At 39.3% G+C, this 23,703-nt stretch overlaps 1 protein-coding gene across 1 annotated transcript in view; it reads left to right on the forward strand.

Annotated features, from left to right (window-relative positions):
- Positions 1-23,703, forward strand: part of GNA12 (G protein subunit alpha 12) — a 41,623-nt gene that overhangs the window by 10,771 nt on the left and 7,149 nt on the right. Inside the window, exon 2 of the mRNA XM_068908462.1 lies at positions 2,742-2,957. Within this exon, the coding sequence (XP_068764563.1) occupies positions 2,742-2,957 (216 nt within the window). The remainder of the gene's footprint in view (positions 1-2,741; positions 2,958-23,703) is intronic.

Raw genomic sequence — 23,703 nt, forward strand, 5'->3', positions numbered from 1 at the left:
ATGTTTCCAGAAAAGAGCTCCGTTCCTCTGGCAGCTTGTACTGCCCATTAATTGCTAGTCAGAATGGGGCAAGGATTAACAAATTCCCATTGTGGCAGCTGAAAAGCAACATAACCAGTAACTGTGAAATGAGAGATTGGTGATACGTGACATCTGAATTTGGTGATTTCTGTTTCTTCTTGTCCTTCTGACATCTGCTTCAGGCATTTATAGAACTGTTGTGCAAAGATGGAGAAACGTTAAGTCTGGATTCGCTTTACTCAGGATCTTGCTCAGTCACAAATATTTTTGACTGCCAAGAGCTGGGCCAGAAGAAACATTGGTTATGCTGGTTTTGATGTAAAGCTTCTTCTCGTTATCTCTTACTTACGTATCTCAAAGTTGGTCTCTTCTGCGTGTTCTGATTTTGATGGGAGTTTCTGCTTTGGATATACATTGGACACTACTAACCCATTTCCAATTTTTGATCATTCGGTGTTTAAAACTATCCTTCTGTGTGTTGTCTAGATATACCTCTGTTTTGTCCCAGATCAGGCCCTGAATGTGGTTTAGTGGCAACCATTTCTTTATCTGAAACAGTCCAAAGACGCCATTGATGGCTTTGTGCTCCCCATGGTTAACGTTATGGCAGTTAATGCATTTGCGTAGGGTCTAAGTTGGGTTTCCAAGGAGCACTAACCAGCAGATAAGTGACTATTCTGGGACTGAAGCCGGCGCTACGCCCTTTATTGAAATCCTGTTCTGTGGTTTTCTCCAAACAAATGATGAAACTTTCCTTAACAACAGTCTCTAGAGATCCTTAGTATCTCCAGTGGAAACAGTAAAAGGCAGAGCGACGGCATAGGGAAATACAGTTTGATGTCCAAGCACCAGTTTATCTTAATGGGAATTATGTGATCTTGACATCTTTCGTTTGAGAAGCTCTTAAGGGAACACAGTGGCAGCAGGGTGGTTAAGAGTTAAAATCAACTGCAGGGCTGCAAGGCAGAAAAGCTAGAGGTTGAACGGGAGGAGATGGCTTTAGAGCCGGGAGCCGAAGCAGGTGAGAGGTCGGAGCTGGCGTGTGTGGGCTGGAGGGCTGTGGCACACTCGGCTGGCCCAGAAGGACAGTTCACTTAACCCTTTCTTTTAATAAATGCTGCTTCTCACCAGCGAGAAGCAGCCTCACCATTTACATATCCAGAAATAGCAATGTTCCTTCAAGTCTCTGTTACTGTGCTGTTTTGGAAAAACCTAATGTTTAAGTTCCCTCTGGAGTCGGGGGGGTGACACTGATTTTGAATTCCACCCGGGATGGTAAAGTCATGAGATGTAGTGCAGACATGTGCAATTCAGAGGGATAACCTTGTAAGTTGTTGCTGGGTTTTTTTTTCCTCATGTTTGTATTTGTTGACGCCATTCAAATAAAGGAGACCTACGGATTTGTACTGATAAAGGGCTAGAGTCTGTAACTGGATGTGAAGGCAGGCTTTTGGTCAGTCCAGAAAAGCACAGAGTACTGAATAGTTCTGTCTGGTGTTTAATTCACTTCAGTTTGTAGATGTTTGATATTAGTCTTTTCATGGTATCATGGAAATATATTCTGTGCATCCTTGCAGAAGGAAAGTAATAATCATTGGCAAATCATAAATATTTGCGTTTTGGGGAAACTGCATTTTAGGAACATACTTGCACGTTTGATGGCTTAAAATATACCCCCAAAATTAGTCCCATGATCCTGAGGCTCAGGTGAATAGCTGTGGAAAAGAACTTCAATTCTATTTTTAATTGTTTTCATAAACTGTTAAAAGCAAAAGATCAACAAGTGAGAGAAGTAGTTCAATGCAACCTGTGGATTTCACTTGTGAATTAGGTGCTGCTTGAGATGCTAAGCTGCCATTAACAGATGTACCCATTATTAAGATGGTGCTTACTGTTGAGAGATAACTACTGCCTAGCTGAAACTGTTCAGCATAGGAGGTAACTGTTTAACTGAAGATGTTTCAACAGAAGATGCTATTTATAGCAAATTTTCAACCCTGCAAACTTGTATAGCTTTGTTTTCATAAACTGTGGTTTGTGGAGTCCAGGTAGATCGTGTCAAAAATCATTCTTTACAGCAAGATGCTTCTAGGATCTTAGTTTGGTGTTGCGAACTTTTTTTACCTAAAGGCTTAACTAATTGACAGATGCATATTGCACTGAAAGTTAGCAACTTTCCTCAATTCTGGATGCTCAGACAGATCCCACAAATTGTTTACTTAATTTCACCAGAGTATACTGTATGTTCTTTCAACAGTGTTTTTTAATGGTTTTTTGGTCTTCTAATGCTTGAGAAAGCTAGCATATCATTACTGATATCTAAAATCCAAACACAAATTAAAATGTAGAAATGTATCTTGCACAGTTTCAGACGTGGGGTTACGTTAAAACCGCAGCTATGAGCGTAGGGTCGTATGTTAGTTCCCTGACACTTTTCTTACATATTTGATGTTTACCTTTATTTTAATTTGTTTGTTAAAGTCTTTGTTTTGGTGCCAATATTTTTTTTCCACCAGAAATACATTGTGGCTAGGTTCCTTACACAAGTCAGCTCTTTCTATGTTATTTTTAGTGAAGGTGCTCAATAAATATGAGCCTCTGCTGAGTTCAGTCTCATCAGACTAGTGCCAACAAATGAGTTTCAAGTACCTCTGAGTCCTTATTTTGTTTTACATTTTAATCTTTTTAACACTGACTTTCTTACCCAAATCATTCTTTAGGGCTGCAGGGTTCTGGTTGATGCACGAGATAAACTGGGGATCCCTTGGCAGTACACTGAGAATGAGAAGCATGGTATGTTTCTGATGGCTTTTGAGAACAAAGCTGGAATGCCCGTCGAGCCTGCCACCTTCCAGTTGTATGTACCCGCACTGAGCGCGCTGTGGAGGGACTCGGGAATCAAGGAAGCCTTTAGCCGCCGGAGCGAGTATCAGCTGGTGAGTACATCCATCTTTACTGTGAATGAAGTTGTGTGGGGTTTTGTTTGTTTGTTTTTTAAAGTCTCCCTCAATATAAATATCTCTTCAGTTGAAAGACAGCTTACTACATACAACATTTAGGCATCATATGAGCAGCAGTAATGCTGCTGAGTTGTGCTAATGCTGTAAATCTGAACACTTCAGCAGCAGAAACAAGGGGTAATCAGAGCCAAACTTGAAAAACTACATGGCAGTAAAAGGGAGTGGAAAAGTGCACAACTGGATAAACTGGAAGAGCAAGGGGAACCAAAAAAGGCAGGAATTGGTTGAACTAAAAATATTTTAGCAGCTCAGTGGGTCTGTTCATAGTAGGTCACTGATGAAGGCACACTTAATTTGTAACTTTCCAGTCCTGCCAGCTTGCACTATATTGATACTGGCAAACTATTCCTGCATGCAGATCTTTTGAAGTGAATGCAACACCCATTCAGGCTGCTGCTATTGGACTGTTCCTTTTCATCCTGACATCTGCAAGTGAAATTTGGATAAGCAACTGAAAGATGACAGTGCGGTTAAAGTAAAATTGTGCCGTCTTCCTTGCTTTCTTGCTATTAGGTTTTCAGGCTCTAGCGCCAAAAAACTGTGTTTCTGGTATGGAATATGTTTCTGACAGCTGTTCGTAACCTATTCTTTCTTTTTTTTTCTTCCTCTAAACAAGGAGATGTGGTGGTTTGGGTTTTTTGGGTTTTTTTGGTAATAGCACTTTGCTAGGTAACCAAGACTCAGGAATACCCTGAACAAAATATAATTTATGAAGCATCCAAATTGTGGTCATTACTCCAGAGTAAAAATATTTACTAAGCAGTTTTGTCTTTTGTGTGTCTTGTATTATTCTGAATTTACTAGATGAGCAAATTTTTCAATGAAAAGAAAGATTGTGACATTGCCGAAAGCCTTTTAAAGGATAAAAGTTGTGTTCGTTGCCTAACTCGCATCATTAAAATACTCAAAGAAGGAAGCTTACTGTTTTGTGGTTGAGACTGAGTTTATATTTTTAGGATGTCTAACAAAGTGAACCCAACAGTAGTGGAGGTGGGGCCTCTCCACTTTTATGAAAGGATCAATGTCATCTTTTTAAAAGAACTGGGATGGAGGGGAGGCTTGTCCAAAATACATTCTTCCTTTTCCAGTTTTCTTAAGCAATCATAGCAGTGCTGTGTGAATCATTAGAAACAAACTGCTGCACTTCAGGATTTAAAACTTGGATTGTAATCAACTGTCTCTTCTACTCAGCCAGGTTTTTTGATTCTGTAGATTGGGATTAGTTTGTGTACTTTTAAGGCCTGGAATAGGGGACTGATACTTAGTGTGGGTGAAAGTCTATGTTTATCAGTTCACAGTAAAGAAGGAAATCAACAGTCTAAAGTAATCTTAGTTTCCATACACCTCAAATTGAAGATTCAAGAAGAGCAAGTAGTTAAACATAATATTGAGGGTTATGCAGCACCATCGCGTACCTATGCTCTGTAGTGTTATTTCTTTTGTTTGTTTTTTCTTTTCCTAAGTTAACACTAGGTTGCTTCTCTTCCAAACATGTCCTTAATTAATAGTGGCACTTAAAGACTTGTTTAGCAACTTTAAAAGGAAACCTTGTCTGTTTTCCTCTGAAGGAGTTGCACTGAGTTTTATGTTCAGAAATGCAAGAATATCCTTTACATTGTCCATCTCACGTGATCTTGGGAAAGTTTCTGAAAACTAGTTGCGTAAACAGTGTAATTCAATCACGTTTCATGTCAAAAAGTTTACAGCAGAAATGACAGTATTCTTCCTGTCACCTTTTTGGATTTAAAAGGAACAGCTGGAATTGATGGGATAGCTACAAATAACATTAAAATGAGCTTTCCTGTTTATCTCCGTTTCCTAGCAGTAAGGATTTATCCCCTATCAAGGCTTCATTATTTGATCTCTACGGTTGCAGTATTGTACTTTTTCTGGAGTTCTTAACCCTGAGAGTAAAATTGTGCTGCTACTTAAATGTTTAAAATTCCTACATTTAGAATAACTGTTTAAAAAATGACTGAAGAAAAGTGATTTGGGTTGATTAGGTTTTTTGTTTTGTTTTTACTCCTGAGAGTAGCTATATTCTTCCATAATGTGTGGTAATGTTGAAGGAACCATTACCTCCAATTACCAAACAAATGGATTGGTTGTTTCTTTCTTCTGTGTTCAGTGGAACAAGGTACTTATCAGTGCTACTTAGAATCACTTTTACTCCTTCGTGGAAAGTGATATGGGATGATTTCTTAATTGTCCTATTTCAACTTACTTCTATGATTTTAAGTTATTAACTATTCTTTAAGTTGCAGGTACAATTCTTTGTTTTCTGTGTTCTGTCCTCAAGCTGAATGCAGTTCCCCCCCACCCCACCCCCCCCCAAAAAAAAATAAAAGCGCTTGTTAAAGTTTCCAGGCCTGAAGAGTTTTACCTTTGAGCATTTAATTGAATGTTATGTTAGAAACATGACTTTCTGTAGTCCCCCTTAGATTCTTGCTAGATATAGCTGTAGGAGAAACAGGAAAGAAGTCAGCAGTGTAGTTCTTGGGGCCGGTTTCCTCATGTCGTAGCTCTGTGTGCATTCTCTAGTGTCTAATACTGTAGTGAAAGTCACATTGCAACCCTTAGCTACTCATCTTTCTCCACTACTAAGATGCCTATTTGAGTCTTGCTGCAGAATATCTTTGAAATCCTTCTCTGAGTTATGTTGAGACTGGCAAATGGCTAAAGAATGAATAAAATGACTTGGTAAAATTGTCAGAGGATGGTTGCCTAAACCTCATTTTCTTAGACTAACAGGTTAAAAGTCTAACAACTTACCTGCTACAGCACTGGGGACTGGGGGGGAGGGTGTGCAGGGAAGAGAAGAGAGATTTGTTTCATAATTTCTAGCACAATTTTTTTAGCCACAGAGTAAGACTTTACCATTCTAAGCATTGTTCTATGCAGAACAAAAGCATGGTTCCTGCCGTACGGAACTTGAATTTAACATGAAACAATTACTAAGAATTCAATATAATAAGCAATGATAGCTGCATCAGCAGCATGTTAAGAGTTTTATTTTTCTGAGAAACACCATGTTCAAGAAAAGGTTTGTGTGTGTGTTTTTTTTTTTTTTAAAGGAGAGATTCAGATTAGGATCGTGTGGGAGGTTCTTCCCCATACTGGTTAGCAATAAAATTGCATAAAACTGGAAAAAAGTCCAGTTTGAATAAATAGCATTCCAAGTCTAGTAAGCCTACCTCTGCATTCTCTGGCTTTGAGTGCATGATTTAAACAGGAAATACCAAAATATAATAAAAAAACACATCCAAACCCCACAAAAGCCAGGCATACAGGCAGGCAAGTGATTCATGTAATACCCTATCATCTCCAACATCATGGTGTTGTTCTATCATGCTTCTCTTTGACTGGCATTCATATAACCTGTTTAATGTTACTGGAGGAATTGAAACTACTGCAGGCCCCAGAGCTGTCAACATGTGGTGCACTACGTTGCTACACTACTATTGACCCCCCCCCCCCAAAAAAAAAAAAAAAAGAATACTGTTTGTAACTCAGTCCTCCTGTTGCATGAATCTGTGGCAGCTACAACTTGGAGTTCCTGGGTTCTGTTGTTACCATGCAGGCTGTGTCATCAGGAGATGATGAAAATACCTCGGTTGTGAATAAAAAGCACTCTATTGCGTAAACATTTCATAAATTTAATAGACTATTTTCAAGGATGCAAATGTTAACTTTGGCCTGATGGCTAAACAAATTCTTCGTCTTAATAACTGGAACATGTTTCCGTGCTTCACTTCTAGATTCAGCAAAACTCTGATTCCCTAAGTAGGTGGTGATTAGAAGCAGTGCAAATTCTATTTAAAAAAAAAAATTAAATTGCATAACTTTGTACAGAAAGTTCAAGGAGTTGTCCTATTTATAATTGCATATAATGTGTATGCACCCATATCTTCAGTTTATCGTTTAGTTGAAGTGCTTTGTGCATACAGACTGGTATAAATTAATAGAAGGCAGGCATGCTGGACTCTGAGAAATAAGTCTTTACTGAACTGATTTAGTTGAGGCTAAAGAAAATTACTGTATCTGCAATCTTTTTCTAATTTTGTGTAAGTGAGCTATTAAATATACCTAATGCAAACTGAATTTGTTATCCTTACACTAGTCTTAAAATCATTACCTAACATTTGAAGCTTTACATTGGTATGGTTTTTCTGAACGTTTCTGGACAGTTTTGAAGTTAAGGTCGTGCTCCACACTCAGATTTTCTTCATGCTGGTCTTACAGTTAACACTAACACTTTACTTAAAATCATTATTCCTATTTTGACTCCAGTAGTAACTTTCTATAGTCAGCACTGTCCTGACTTATAAGGGTTATATTGTTCTGCTTTTGAACTGTCTGTATTTCTTCAGGAAGTTGTGTGACCTGGTAAAAATAAATAAAGCAAGCATGTTGTGTTGGTTGGTTAACTACAGCTGAAAATTGCAGTGTACAGGTGTCTTCGTATGGTCTGCAATGCTAAATTTAATGACTGACTCAGCAGTAGAAAGCCTGTTGAAAGAAAATGGTTCTGACTATAACCTCATACAATCGGAAAGCTTTTTCTCCGGGACTGCAGAAGCTGCCTGTAGGCATTTGAGTGTTTTCTGCTTCATATGCAGTGCCTAGAAGGGCTGGCTGCAAATCCCTGTCTGGGGCTTTGAGCCTTTCAGAAATGAGTGGGTGGATTCTGCAATGGCAGGGTGGTGGGGGTGTTTTGTTTTTGTTTCACTGTCTGTCTTAAAGCAGACTAACCAATTCCCCTTGCTCTTCACAAACATCTTCCCCCCCCCCCCCGCCTTCCCCCGTCTGTCCCCACCACCCCAAGCTCCTCCGCTGCTTGTGTGCAAGCCAAGTAGTTCTGGGACAAAAGCTTCATTGTGTGATTGGTTACATTGTCAAGTCTCTGTCCTTGTTTTTAACGATCAGAATAGGAATTCCTTTGTAAAGAAAAAAAAAAAGTATGTGATTCTTCTCTCCTCTCCCTTACCCTCATTATCGTCTCCCATTTTTCTGCCCGTCTGTTAGAAAGGAATACGTTTATCATTTGTCTGAAAGTGTCCTGTAACGGTTGTTCTTTCTGAGGTTGCCTTTGGTGGTTTAGGCAGCTGGATGTCATTCTGCCTTGCCAGCAGATGGAGACAAATTCCACTTCGAATGGCTTCCTCATTTAAAGGAAATTGGGATTACAGAGGAGCTACTTACGCTTTAGCTGAAAGGAAGGAAGCTTCTTCAGTTTGAGCCTAGTACCAAGTATTTGAGTATATTTGGGAGTTCAGGGGCATGTACTGCAATAATCTGCAAGTTTTTTTGCACCTACGAATAGTATTTTCTTTTCGTGTCGTAAAAAGTAGAGACTGAGGCCAGTATAGGAATTACTTAGGTCGGGCCTTTTTCTCCAAGTTCTCCCAATATCTACACCAGGCTACCCTTACTTATGCTGAAGAACTGCTGCCTTCAGCAGTGTATGTAGGGGAAAGGCACGGGGGAAAGCTTGTAACGAACAACCTTTATTTTTACTAGGTTTTCTGTGGGGCGGGGAAGGTGGCCTGCACTTCCATGTAGCCAGAAAAGCAATTTCAAGGATAGCAGTCACAGCACATAGTGGATCTCCAACAGTGACAGGAGATAGGAGCAGATTTATTCCAAATTTCTTTCTGCCATAAATGCTTTGGAGTAGAGTGTAAATCAGACGTTGCCAAGCAAAAATGAGATGTTACAGAACTGGTTTTCCCTGAAAGAAAAAGGAGCAGCAGCTGCTGTGTCCTTTAGATAAGCAAAGATGGGTTTTTCAGCAACCGATTTAATGCATCAAGTCACCAATTCCATGCCTTTACCGTTAAGAAGCCATTCACTTTCATTTGAATGTGTCCAGAACAAACGTAAAAACCGAACTGAGGTCAGCTGCTTTTTGACCGATTGCAACTTGGCGTGCGTTGTGTAATCATGGAGAAAGATAGGCCAAGTAGGGTGCTTCAAGCAAGAAAACAATACTTTCAGCTTGATCAGAGTGGATATTTATTGGGTGCTAGCACTATTAACAGAACCTAAGGTAACAGTGAGCTGATTTAAAGAGAATCTGCCTTCTTGAATCATTCTTAAAGTAAAATTGACGTTATTTTGTCAGATCACTTGTTTTAAAATACACCTACTTGATTTTCATCTCCATCCTAACTTCTCTTAGTCAAAGCAGTACCTTTATTTGAATTATTCTTGCTGCTCCCCTTCAAAATATGAAGTCTTTTGAGTCTGTAACTATGTATTTCAAGAGTTCCTTAACTTCTCCTTTAGTACAAATTATCTTCTCATCCCTGCATGATTGATGGGGCTATTTACTCTAAACTCCTAAGCCTATCTGCAGTTAAGGCACTTGTGCCCAGTTGTTAACATGCAGCCCAGGCTAGTTTCTGCCTTGCATTCACAGACACCCCCTCCTCTTCCTACAGAAGAGAGAGAGCATGGCCATCCAAAAAGGCTGCAAATATCTATTTGAATGCACTTATTCTTAGCATGCAGAATCTATGTGGTCCATCACTAGAGCAGCAATTTAAACTTAATCTGAGTAGTATTATTGATCTCCACTACACTGACAAAATAGTTCCTGCTGTTTTAATAGGTCAGAGGACTAACTCTATTAACATGAAGTAGCAGTTCCTGAGAGGGAAGTAAGAGGGTTGCAAATATAGAGAAAAAACTTACTACCGTGTCCGTAGTTATTTTTAGATCTCTGAACAGGGAATTGTATGGAACACTTCCAGTAATACTTCACATAGTAAGAGCCGGTGAAGCCTTGGATGTGGGAAGACTCTGGAAAATGCTTTAAAGGCCCTTTCTTTTAGATCGATTCACCATTCTCAGTCTTCATGAGGCATTTGTAATAGGACGGGAGTCGGACTCCCTTATGAGTTGACTGAGAGTTTATTTTCTAAACAGACACTTGAAATAAATCAAGGTAGCTAAATTTTGTCTGACAGGACAGATACAGTGTGTTGGAAACGTTGCATAGTCAAGGGCCTGCTCCTTGCATGAGTACAGCTTTCCTGCTATGTCCCCCTTGTGCAGGGATATGCTGATGACTTCAGAGCAGGCTAGGCAGCCGGCTGCGTATTTTGGGCAATATGGTAGCAAGGCACCAGTCTTTCCTGCTAGTTCTTGATACAGGGTGGACAAGCTGCTGTCTGAACAGCTTTTTTCTGGTACGGAAATGCCGGGTATGGCAGTTATCTAAGCTGATCTTAGGCTGTATATGTGGTGTTGCGTGTGGGAGGGTATATTCACGTGTGGCAGCTTTTGACTACCTCTACAAACCAGGTAGACTGAAAGCTTGGGCAGCAAACAGAGTACTGACTTGAGATGAGGAGAAAACGACTTGTAAAGTGGCATGTTAAATGAAATCTACAGTAGTGGGCACTATTTTATCAGAATTGTGCAGTGCACTTTAATAGAGATTGCTTGAACCCTTAAGTAAAAATTTTCCAGGAGATCATTTGCCTTAAAAACTTAAGGGCAGTGTAGATTTAGCCCTAAAAGCATCTCTAAGCATTTTACCCTCTTCTTCCAACATAAAATGTATACCGCAACACTGAAATGGAGAATTTGCACCTAATATCAACTCAATGCACTTGCTAAGGACTCTTCAGGAAATACCACGTGTCAAATAAAGTCCAGCTTACACAATTGGCCATTAAACAAAAATAAACCACGCTTTTCCAAATCACTGTTTGAATATAAGCTTACACAAGAGACTATGAATGTTGCTTATTCTATTAGGATGACTTTCTGAGCCGTGAAGCTTGCATATTTCATCAGTGAAATCCATTGGGGCTTGACTAGTGCTAGTGAGACATACAAAGGAAATAACCATGCTGTTCAAAGTGCCAGCATGGGAAATCTTGTTACCATTTAATGCACGTAATTTGGACTAGGCAGTGACTCTTTGCCAAATTGGTTTGAACCTTGCTTGGATATTTCTAGTTTGCAGAACTCTTGTGAAACTGAATTACAGCTGAGGAAGTTCTGCAGATTTTTTTTCTGGATCTAGATGGAATATGTTACTCTGACCCAGAAAATTTCTAAAGAAAACCACTGTGCTGGTAGTAGGGCTACAACCAAACTCTTGCTTACTGTTCCTGAGCCTCGATATTTTGTCATTACATAGTGTTAAAGTGCTGAAAGTAAATGAAAATGAGGTGTGTGTGTGTGTATGTGTGTGTTTTAACTAATTTTGAAGCTGAGGTAAGTAAATAGGCCAGTTTTGAATTCAATTGCTGTACTTGAGAAATGATAGCGTTATATAACCTAAGCTTTCTGTTAAATTTGCCACTTGTTGTAAAAATAACAAGAATGTGATCCTGTTTTAATCTGGTTTAGTTATGTTAGAATTGTGAAACAGTGGTTTGGTCTAACATAAGATGTTATATTAGCTTAAAGGGTCATTAACTTGCAGACTTCGTCTATGTAGCTTGAATAATGTTGTGCTTTGGACTTATATAGGTGGATGTAATTGCAAAAATATTTCTCTTCAGTTAAATATCAAGTAAGGTTTTACACCTATAGGATGGCAATTAAGTGCCAAAGTCCAGAGTTAAATTCTTAGTTCTAGTTCTGTCCTCTGATCCATGAGATCTTGAAAGTTTATGGTCAAGTTATGTAGTTTGACTCATCTTTGTACAACAAAGTAGGTAATTGCTTGTTTAAGTGTAATACTGCAAAGCATTGTGGCTGGTCTGTAGTAGCAGGGATTAGCAGTTGCAGTCCCTGGCTCCTAATCCTGTCTCTAAGACCAAACAGGAAAACTTCCAGATCAAAGTCTCAAGTAAGAACACTCAAACAAAAGTAGCATTTTGTCAGAGGTGAGTGTTAGTAACTTATGGTTTGGGTTTTATTAAAAATTGAGGTGTAACATCAAGCAGAACTCAGCTGGGAGCCTTTATGCAGAACTCTGTGCCTAATTTTGGCTGATATTCTGTAGATGGAAACTGACAAATGGTGCAAGTTCAGTGCTCAGACTCCTATTATATTTGCAGTAAAAAATAAAAATAAAGTAAAAAAGTAAAAATAAAAAAAGTAAAAACAATTTTAAATGAGAAATGTAAACAGGCCAACTGCCACCAGAATTCTTGAGCAGCTTGCTGTTTGGCTCTGCCAACACTGTCACGGCACACCAGAAAGCATATGCAGTCACTCATATTCAAATTAAGGGCTAACCTACAACAAGAGCCAGAGTTGAGAATGCCTTCATCACACCTGAGAAATGTCTTTGGCATTATTTCTCACCTAAACCAAGGAATGCTTCGTTTCCTCTGTTTTGCCAGAAGTACCGTTGAACAACAGGTAAGAAGAACTTGCCTTTAATGTAGGCTGGATTCAAATCCATTTAGGGCATCAAAGGTCATAAATAACTTTTCACTAGAAATCACTTTGAATTCTAGGAAAATCTGCTTGTGCAATACCTTTTTTCCATGAGAAGAGCCACACTCGAACAGAGAAAGCCGTGTGATGGGTAGAGCACCTATTAGCTGTTTTTAAAGGATTTCTACTATTGGAGAGAAATAACAAGAACTTCAGGATGATTTTTCATAATTTATGACCTTTTCAAAATATTACAAAGGGAAAAGTGTTGAAGAATAGCAATTTATTAAAGTACCTATTAGAAATCCCAGCTGAGGATTAGAGTCCAGCATACTAAGTGCTCTGTGGAAAAATAAAAGGATTCCTGCCATGAATTGCTCCTGGTCTTCAATTATGACAGAATGCAACAGCTGGATGAATTGTAGTCTGTGTGGAACTGGGAGGGTAAGTTGGAAAATAACAAGCAGATCATACATAACAAATAAAAATGGTTAAAAAGAAATTAATATGCCTATTATATGGGAACTCTGCAAGACTTTGAATAAAACTAATAGAAAACGACTTGTGCTACTGATTGTTCTGCTTTTCTATATAGCAAATTCTTTCTCATGTACTTTTTTAGGATGAGAAACTTAGTGCAAAATCACTTCTACGGTCTATAAAATGTACAGTGCACTCATACACTTCATTAATGCGCTGCTGTCTATGGCTTCCAATGGATTGCAATTTAGACTTTGTGTGGTCCTACTTTTTAACTTTCACTTCTTGGAGATAGATAAAAAGCCTTGTATTTTTATGGCACTGTAGGAGTTTTTACTTTTGGCCCTTGGATGCCAATAAATCTTGACTGTGTTTGTGGTGTGGTTAAGGTAAATGAGAGAAACAACTTCATAGATACAGCTCCCATGTTGAAAATGCACTACTGTCATTTGCATCTTGCCTGATGATTGCCATTTTTCTAGTCTTAAGATTTCTTCCTGCTTATATGCATTTTATTAAGAGCAGACATGTTTTGTTTTTAACTCTTACTGCTTGAGCCCACTAGAGAACTGTCTGGGTGTCCTGAAAGACTTGCAGAATAAATACTTTACTCATCTTTGCCTCTTTATCTATGCATGTGGTAGCAGTTATAATTTTATGTCATACCTTCAGCAGCACTGCTGAAATGTAAAATCTAAGATTTAGTCTAAAAGATTCCTTTGGGCTCCTAACTCTTGCGAACAAATGCCACCCTGCTTCTGGAAAGAAGTTTTAATTTTATTATGCGTAAAATAATTAGAAAAAAATACTCAGTATGTCTGTCTTTGTGGATTGTTGTTCTAAGTCCTAATTAGTGCTACTCTAAATCTTGCAGGACTGTATTGAATATAAGGATTTGTTCAAAGCAAGTACAGCTGTAATTAATCTTTGCATTCCCATCAAGAAATGCTGGCACATGCTGTGAGAAACAAGGAAGGAAACTTTCAGTTCAGGCTGTCTGAGCCAGTACCCAACTGCAGCTAAAAACCACTGGAGTAATCTCTTTATCCTTTTCTAGTGTGCAAAAAAGTTCTGAGCAAAGACAAATCCAATCCAGTAAGCAGACTTTGGCTTTTGATTAGGCTGTTTGGTTTCCATGTTCAGAAAGTTTCGAATGAATCTCAACAATTCAAGAGACTTCAAAATTGGCAACTAGTCTCTTTGTAGAGATTCCTGGTAATGAGAAATCTGAGCAAGTAAAGTTGGTTTAAAGGTGCGCCCTTTATATAACCAAGGGAGCCTAATAAACACTTCCCACTGAAATTTGAGGGAAGTTGTGTGCTGAAGCAGGAGAGAACTCATAATGTAATGAGTACATGCCCAGGTTAATGCCATGGTAGTGCATGAGGACACAGTAATTTTTATTCAATTTGCAACAAAATATCTGCATTATACATGGTTATATACATTAATATTTCATTTTTTACACTAGAGTCCTGAAAATAATTACAGAATGTTGTTTCTCGTGCAAGACTCCACTTGGCAGCCTGGATTCACTCTTTCAGTCCCAAACCTCATGCTGAAATAGAAACTGTTATATTTGTGTTCCCATGGTGTAGGTTTTCAAAGTTTTTGGTATATTAAAGCTACATGCCTTTCTTCAAGATCTGAGAAAGGCTGGCATAACTGTTTTACGAAAAGAGAGAGTTCCTGGTACTTCCTGTATTCTGATACTAGCACTTACCTGACCCTATGGCTGGTTTTAGGGAGTTAGGCAAAAAAAAGGCACTACAAAAGAGAAGGTCAGTAGTTTTCTGGTAGCCTGGTTCCCTGACATGGCTCACTATGCACTCAGAAGAGTCCTGCTGAAGACGCACTTCAGAAAGTTCCAGTTCTGTAAGGTAACCTTTTCTACCCCATCTGTATGTTCTCTGAAGTAGATCAGCTTTCTTTCATATTATGACTGGATTCTGTCCTCCCTCATAAAATAAAGACAGTGAGCAAAGGGGATTCTAGTGTCTTTCCAAAGTCTCTAAAGTATTCCTTAGGAGAAGAGGGGGGAAAAAAAAGTAAGGCTTGGGAGGGCCACTGACTCAAATGGGATAATGGGTAATGAACTCTTTTTGGCTCTTCTGAATGTGCTAGTTTGTTGTAAGCTGTGTAGGATCAAGAACAAGCAAAAAGCACAGCTGAGCTAGTGACCAAAACCTAAATTAGAAACTAGGTCTGTTTTTGTGAGGAAATCTCACTGGCGTATCTCCTGGATTTTTTTAATGAGAACAGCTATTTGAAGTTGGCATTAATTCATTGTCAGTGCTGAGCGGTTGAGTCTAATGAGTGGAAGTTCCTTAAACCTAGAAAGAAACCTGGCAAAAGGTTGAAAAGCAAATACAGGTAGGATATCAGGCACTGCTAATCTGCACAGTTGCTTGTGCAGTATTCTCACCAGCTTTCCAAACTTGGATATCTTTGCTGCAACTTCTTCTAATGATTCTAACTTTCTGTAACCTTCTTTTCTTGTGTTATCTTACTCTCCCTTCTAAGCCTGCTCTACTTGAAAACACTGAACGTTGTACTCAATGTGTCATACTAGGGTTGAGCTTAACTGCGATAGAGTATTTAGTGGGAATGCTGCTTTACCCTGTGTTCTTGCTTATGTTGGCATAACTGTTTTTGGAAGCTATGCTGTAAATTGGGAAGCTGATCTGAGGTGCAACCTTGCAAATGACTGTCAGTACAGCGGTAGTAATGACACTGTGGCTTCAGTGAAGCAACAAGCAGTTGGGATCACAGGTGGAGAAGATAAAAGCTCCTTAAACCAGTGCTTGCCAGAGCATCACGGAATCATGGCTACATCTTACTGCTCATCATCCATGCTGTTGTTCCTGTCTTCCATAAATCTTTCCTGATGCTAAAACAGCTGTCTGTATCCTGAGGATGCTGAATAGTTTTTGAAATGTTCGTGCTCTACATTGTCAGAATATCTAAATGTGTGGATACTGTCCAAAGCCAGGACTCCATTTCACAGGTATTAAGCATAGAGGAGGAAGGGTGAGCACCTGGAAAGAAACATAGTATTTGACTCGTGATTTCTGAGTTTATGTGAAATTATAACTATGCAACTTTGTCTTGTGGCCTTATAGTGATGAGATGGAGGCTTTCATAATTAGATGACTTAAGGACACATCTGAACATGGAACTGCTCCAGCAAATCTCTAGAGGTTCCGTATTGCCACAAACTGACCAGATGATAGTTGAGCATTTAACAGAGGAAGCAGAGCTGTGAAGTTATCTTCTCAAAGGAGAAGATTAAACTTAGCTAACTACCTTGCTTCTCCTTTTTCTGAATCTGTGCCAGCTGGGAGAGCATTTCTCTATTACAAAGGCACAAGTATGATCTCTATCTTCTCATTAGTTTGAAGCTATACTTAAGCTCTATGAAGTGAACATAATTCACTCTAGTATTTACATAGTATTTAGAGGGGGGAAACTGCTTGGAAACATCATGCAAGATTTTCTGTTTGAGAAGGTGGAAAACATGTTGCTCTGAAAAGTAATTTATTGACACCTTTCAAATGTCTCCTCTGTATACAACACAGATTCCTGCAGTTCAGACTGTGGCAGACTTGTGCTTCATTTGGCCTTACTCCTGAACAAACTCCTGGTGTTTGTCCTTAGAAGGTCTGCTCTCCACCCCACCCCCAGAGCCTCTTAATTTGACTTGCTTTTCTTCATATTCACTTAATTCTACTTTGGAAAACTCAGTAAAATCTTAAACTGAAGAAATGGTGGTTTAATGATGGACTCTTTCCTGTTTAACTCCATTTCTGAATTCTATATGTTTAAGACTTTGATCCATCTAACTTCAATCTGGTCAGAGTACAGTACCGAATTAGTAATGGTATTAGGTGTTGATTTGCTGGGCAGGAGGCAAAAGAAGAAACTACTATGCCCTCTTTTCCTGTCGTCTTTTTCCCAGTCCTGCACATGCGCTGCAGATGTGATCACATGGCTGCGCAGTTTCTCCATCCGCAGTTCAGTAGGATATGACCAGGGCTTTAATCGGGGTTTTTTTTTTATAGGCTAATCTGCTCAACAGCTTGAAGACTTTGTTAAGCCCACTTCAGTTTCCGCTGTGGCTTGGTAAAATTACCAATATGGATGAGGCCTTAAGGGTGGAAACTAAATCACTTATTCCAAATCACTTATTTTACATATTAGTTATTTTCTGTAGGTTAGTTTTAAGGTTATTATAGTGCTTAATTTGTATAAAGCAGATGCATTTCAGAGTGAATAGAAACAAAGCTTTCCGTTTGATGTGTCTTTGATACTACTTGTGGGGGGGTTTTCCTCCATGGTAAGTTGTTTTACATGAGCCAGATCTGCATGATAGTAGCTTTGTGATGATTAAGGACTGTGTCAGAGGATTCTGACATAATAACACATTAAAATGGAACTGCTAAAGCAGATGTTAATATGGTTACCAACCTCACCTCACCCATACTGGATTTTGTGAGTCTTCAGTCAGGGATGATCGATCTTTTGCAGTTTCCAGCCTGGCATAACCAGGTAAATCCATTCCAGTTTTGATTTCATAAGCAAAATTAATGATGTGAGTGGTGCAGTAGGATGGACTGAAGTCAGGAATGCAGAAAAAGCAATCCTGATTTTTTTGATTGGTTCTGAAATGAAACCATAAGCCATTTAAGTTACTAAAAAACTTCATAGTAAAACATCAGTAGTACTAAGGTTTAAGTGCATGTTTTGAAGAACTTCTTTCTCCCACCATGATACAACCTACAGCAGGGGGAGAGAAAATTTGAAGTCATTTGTATGCTGTGACTGGATATAATTAGATAAAAGATATTTTGAGATAACGACCATAAATCAGATCACAGAAAACTTGACTCTGCTGTGAACAGAAACTAAAGTCTATTTCAGAGCATTGAAAGTTGCGAGTGGTTCATTATCGCTCATCTGCTCTGTTGTCACTGGCACTGGAGCAGGAGAGATGAGGTTATAGGGAGGGCAGTCAATGAATGAAACCCTCTCTCACAGATCCAAAGTACAGCGGTGAGCTAACGCAGTAAGTGTTCTCGGCATATGACAGGATAACAATTTCTCATCGCTGATGAAGGTGTTTTATAGGGACATGTAATGGTCAAACTTACTAGAAAATGATACCAATCTCAGTCTAAGGAGTGAGTGACTGTAAAATGTAACTGTTGAGTAGTGTCTTGGTACTGAGAGAATTAGCTAGTAAACATAGTGAAATTACACTGATGTGAGAAGTCACTGGGGAAGCAAGCATGGTAACATTGGACAAAAACAGTGAACTTGATAGTTCGAATTTAGTTGCTTTCTTAGAGCTAACAAATATCAAGCTGTTATTGAAAAAGGAGTGGTTATTCCTTTCTAGGGCGAACTTGGTATTTCTGAAAACATAGGCAGAAACTAGGTTGAGGAATCCCCCAAAGACTTGCAAGTCTTGCATTCAATATAGTTTAGCCTATTGAGAAGTGAAGATGATGGGCATGGTATAAAACTTCAAAGAGCAGTGTAAGCACACTGGAATATCTTTCTGCGCTCTAGGGTCTACACACTTAAATTGCTTTTAAGGGAAACAAACTTTTAAATAGCACACCTGCGCGTGACTATAAGTTAGCTTGCATTTTACTGTAGTCCACTTTTCACCTAAAATCTAACCCATTTCAAATACTGAGCAGCTTTCTGAATCTTGCAAGATCGTCGTTTTAATGTATTTTGCAGTGTACACTTATCCTCGTGATTGTTTGCACACAGACAAAATGCTCCTAAGAAAATAGGAAAATCAGTTTTAAAAATAAACCTTTAAATAAGGGTGAGGGGTAAACAGACTCTTTCTAGCCTTTGTCGTCATCTTGACGACATGAACAGACAAATTTCAGTAAAACATTTCTGCGCTGATGTTTTCAGAACCATGTAAGCTGCAGCGTTATGACACTTTGCAACAAATGCACTGCTGTTGAAGTGGAGTAGAAAGCACAGTTCTGTGAGATACTCAAGGTTATGTCTGTTGTAAATGCATTCAAATTGCTTAGCTTTCCAGCTGGCTGCCTGCCATGGAAAAGTCCAAGCTCAACATTCTCTCATGGCTGGCGTTAGCTGTTTTTTCAGCCCACAAGATTTCAGATATTTATTTCCCATCCCTTTATCTGATAGGGTTTGAAAGGGAAACTCACTGGTAAACTTGTGATTTAGTCTTAATGAGATAGTCAGCACTGCTGACTAGATTTAACTCATAAGGTAGTATTTTCTGTCAGTGACTATTCTAGTTCTACAGATACCATCTGTAAACAGTGCAGGCTTCAGGTTTGTATGCTGAGCTGCTGAAAACAAAGCATGGGACTAGGGTCACTTAATAACGTGATTATGCATGGTTCCTGAAGAGTGGTTAAAAACATCCAATTGCTTCTGAATTCTGATGTGTTCATTGGAAATGCACATTTTTATATGGCAGCTGTCCCGTGAGAATAAATAGGATAGTTTCCTAGCACTTGAAGTGGGTCATGGATGCACGTTTTACAGCTCTGGATTTTAACTGAGGCAAGATTGCTGCTTTCAGCTGCCTTCTCTTACGTGTTTTGGCTGGCTGACTGTGCTCAGAATCAGAAGTTGAGTTGGCAGGCCTTAGTTCAGCTTCGCGGAGAACCTCCGGTGTCCGAGATGAAAGGGCTCTCGCAGTAATTTTAGACAATGATTCGCTCAGGCAGTTGGCAGGGAAACAGGAAGGAATCCTTTCATGGGACGCTTATGACTAGGTCCTTCGTCCCCTCGTGCCAGGATGAGTGGGTGAGCTGGGCACGCTGCTGATGTTGGATACGGTAATCAGACTTTGACTGTTGTTTAAACGTAACCGTGTTTCTTCCACACGAAGTGGGTGTAGATCTCCCCTCATTTGCTCCTTGACTCTTGCTAGCTGCTAGTCAGGGAAGGCTGCGAAGTGCTAAATCACATGCCTGTAAGGCTGCCTAAGGATTTCTTTAGAACAGGAAAAAAGGGAAAGAAAAATGAGCTAACCCTAATAACTTAACCCTTTTGTATTGCACTGGCTTGTGCTTAGTGTTTTGTGGGTGGTCGGTATTGCTTTCTTTGCTGTTGGCACCTGCTTTTCTTCCAGTCAATGCAAAACTGAAGGAGGAATAGTGGTGATGAAGGGATAGTAAGTAGGAGTAAAATCGGAATGAAAAGGATTTGTGCTAATGTCTCTTGAAGTTTGCAGTGTAGAATGAGCCAGCCTTAGTATGTTGAGAAAAAACTCCTTTGCTTCTCCAGTCTCTGTCGCTAGCAGGCATATTTGAGATAAATGGACAGAATTGTTAACACAGTATCAGGAGTAATTCATCTCCTCTGTTCTGTGCATGTAGAACTGCCTAGAATTTCAGGAAACTTGTAATTTCTTTCCTTGTGACACTTCTGAAAATAGTTGCTGTTTTTAATTGTTGTAAAAATGTCTTTATCTACATGGGGAGCTAATGTATGTAGGAGTTGCTCCGTGTTTGCCGCAAGAACTCTATTTCTGTTAACAGAGTTTTGTAGGTGTCAGTGTACAATTCCACTCGGTCACAGGGATCTACAATTCTTATTGCTGATGCACACGTTCAGATTAGCCCAGAGTTTCTGCAGAAAATAAAATAAATATTCAGTTAATTTTTTTTGACATTCTGTAAAGCATACAGTATCAAAAGCCAGGAGGAGTCTGTGAAAAGCCATCCTGAGTTGGTCAGATGAGCAGATTTTTGCATGGCCTGTTTGTGCTGAGCTGACAAAGAATGAATTTTTAAAATATTTTCACACTTTAACATCTAGTACCTGCACGGTGTTACTGGGCAGTAGAAAGAAGATGTAGTTTTTAGAAGAAACTTGGAGCCAAACAGTACTTTTTTGTAGCTGGTATGTTTGTAGGGTGCAGATAGCAGCAACTTGGATAAGCGCTGGAGCCGCTGGATGGGAGCCAATAGCTCAGTCTGTTGTTAAGGAGGAAGTTAAACAACACTGGAGAGATTTGATAGTTAGAATTCTGTATGGCTTAAATAAGGAGAAATGGTTAGTCTCTACCTAGTAACTGGTGACTGACTGAGAAAATTTTGTCCTGTGCCGGTAAATTTCAGTGCCCAGACAGGATGTAGAATATTTGTAGAACAGAATTAAGGTGTAGAGCGGGCATAAGCATTTCAGCTGCAACTTAAGTTTACTTCAGCATCCTTCTGAGTGAACTCTTAACATGCGCAGGCACGCTTATCTCCTTGGAAAAGGCTAGTTTAGAATTCATCAGCTCTCTGAGAGCAGAATGCAGTTCACACAGCAGTAAATCCATGCCTGGCTACTGGTGAGGCTGGATAAGAACCTGCAGGATTTTTGGGGAGAGGGGTTGGGAGCGATCTTTACAGATGCCCCTCATGAGAATCTTAAACTTAATTCTTCAGGATTTTTAGAGGACTACTAATTCCCCTGGACTCAGCCAGGGTGGGGGAACTGGAGCCACGTCTGCACATTCAAAGTTTACATGGATTATTGTGGCAGGATGTTAAGCTGCTCATTATGTTGAGTAGGTCTCACTAAGAAAAGCCTTTCCTGTGTGTCTCTCTGCTGCTGGGATTTTGTTTTCTAATCTCAGTATCCAAAAAAAAGCGGCTGATCTTAGTCTCCAATATTTTAAAATACCGTCTTTGGTTGCCTTAGCCTACTTCTGTGCTCCTAACCTTGCTCTTCCTTTGCCTTGGATATCTTGCTTTTATAAAACATTGGAATTTATAACATTCAGACATTTTACAAACATCATGTGATCAGAATCTCAGGAAATGCAGAGATACGAGGTCTCCAGTATTTTCACCTGAAAAACGAAGATTTTACTTGCAAATTAGCTTTGGGTTTTCTATTAGTATGTGTCTTTGGCAGTCATAATCGAGTAGCACCTTATACAAAGGGCAACTCTGGAGGAAATTATGCACTGATGCTTTAAGAGCTTGGCACTGGGAGAATCTCCATCTTGTTTCTGGGGTCGTCTGGAATTCTTCGTGTTTCTCAGCCCTGCTGCCGAGTGTTTTGCACCATCTGCGCATGGAGGGTGTGAATGGGAACGTTGCTGCTCTTTTATTCAGGTCACTGTTGCTTCCACCTTGCAGATTCAGATGCAGTCTGTGGTAGTTACAGTATCTGTTTCTCCTGGTATTTTCCTGTATTTGTGGGAATCTTGTTAAATCTGTGTTATATGCTTCCTTGAGGTGTAACATTTCCTTCCTGTGCGGTTTAATTTATCATCTGAAACAGGCTAAGTCTGACAGGTCTACCTTAAATTGTTCACTCTAAATTTAGCAGCTAGAGACGGAACGATCAGGAAGGGCTAAATTAATAATGTTATGTCAAAAGGGCCTTGGGACAAGGAAAGGAAAAAAGCCAATTTGGAACAGAGGGTCCCCTTTAATAATTCTTGGTTCAGAACAGAATTTAGAGGAACGTTTTTTTCCAAAGGAGAAGTTTGAAATGAGCCTTTTAGGTAACTAGAGAATAGTATGTTTCATTATCATTTATGATCTAACCAACTGTCACTTTGAATAACTGGCTGAGGGTTGAAGTGGCAAGTTGATAAATTCTAGCCTTGCAGAACATATCTTCTTACAACTACATTTTTATGGGTATTTTACAGTGATCTACATATGATCTGTTGGGCACTTATTTTAATGGAGTAAAAACTGCTTGGGAACTCTTCCCGAGTTTTTTCTACTTGCTTTGCACAATAGCAAAGGAAACAATGCCAGATTAGTTGTAGTATTTCCTCGGGGAGATTTCTTGTGTGTTGTGAATCTACCCTGTAAGGCACTAAGATGTTAAATTCAGTTAGTCATTTTTATGGTAACTTATTTGGAGCTAACGTTAAGGAGATGCTCAAATAGTACAAAATATATGAAATAAAAGGGAATTAATGTTCCTTCTTAGTTTTTATAGCTTTTACCTCTTGAAAATTTTCCTTGTCTTGTTCAAAGTAGTCTACGATTAAAAACAAAAACAAACCCCCCCAAAAACAGAGCTCTAGGATATTATTTTAGGGAGTGAGGGTTTGTTGGTTTTTTAGTTACCTTTCATCTTTTTCTCCTCCACCCGTCACTTTTTAAGTGAAGTGTACTATTTTCTATGGCTTCACCAACTTCATAGTGTGGATAGGGCAGTTTAAAAAAAAAAAAAAAATCCTACCGTGAAGCTGCATTGTGGAACTTGTGGGCTCGTTTTAGGCGTCCTGTTTGTGTTTCTCGATTCCCCCAGTTCCCAGATGTGCAGTGACTCATCCCCTGAACAATGGGAACAGCATCTCTCATTCCTCCTCTTGGTCCCAGTTGGCAAAACTGTTACTCAGAGGATATATACTGCAGAGGGAGAAGAGATTAGCAGTGAGAGAATGAATCATCTGAGCATTTGTGGTAACTCTTGTGTGGTAAGCAAGAAGTTAAGGAAGACGTACAGTCCACGCTATGCTCTTGTGTACTAAAAAGGAGTATCCGAATTATGTAAAACTCATAACTCAGAGGTTACTCTTCCCTCCCCCAGCGCTGTCCCAGACAATACGGGACATAGATGGCAGGCAGCATTTTGACAGCTTGATTTATACTCAAGGAAAAAATAGCTAGCTGGTTTGCATCAACAGCAAAATAGATAATGGTCATTCTGCTTGTGATTTGTTGATGCGATGTTTGAATGTAAAATGTTCTGATCGAGCATCAGTTTAAAAAAAAAAAAAAAAAAAAAAAAGAAGAAAACATCCCAGTACAGACATGCTTCAACTCACTGGAGCTATCTGCTGTAACTGCTAGGAAATGGTGCT

Source organism: Struthio camelus, chromosome 15 (assembly GCF_040807025.1).
Source record: "Struthio camelus isolate bStrCam1 chromosome 15, bStrCam1.hap1, whole genome shotgun sequence".
In the NCBI taxonomy this organism is placed as follows: Eukaryota; Metazoa; Chordata; class Aves; order Struthioniformes; family Struthionidae; genus Struthio; species Struthio camelus.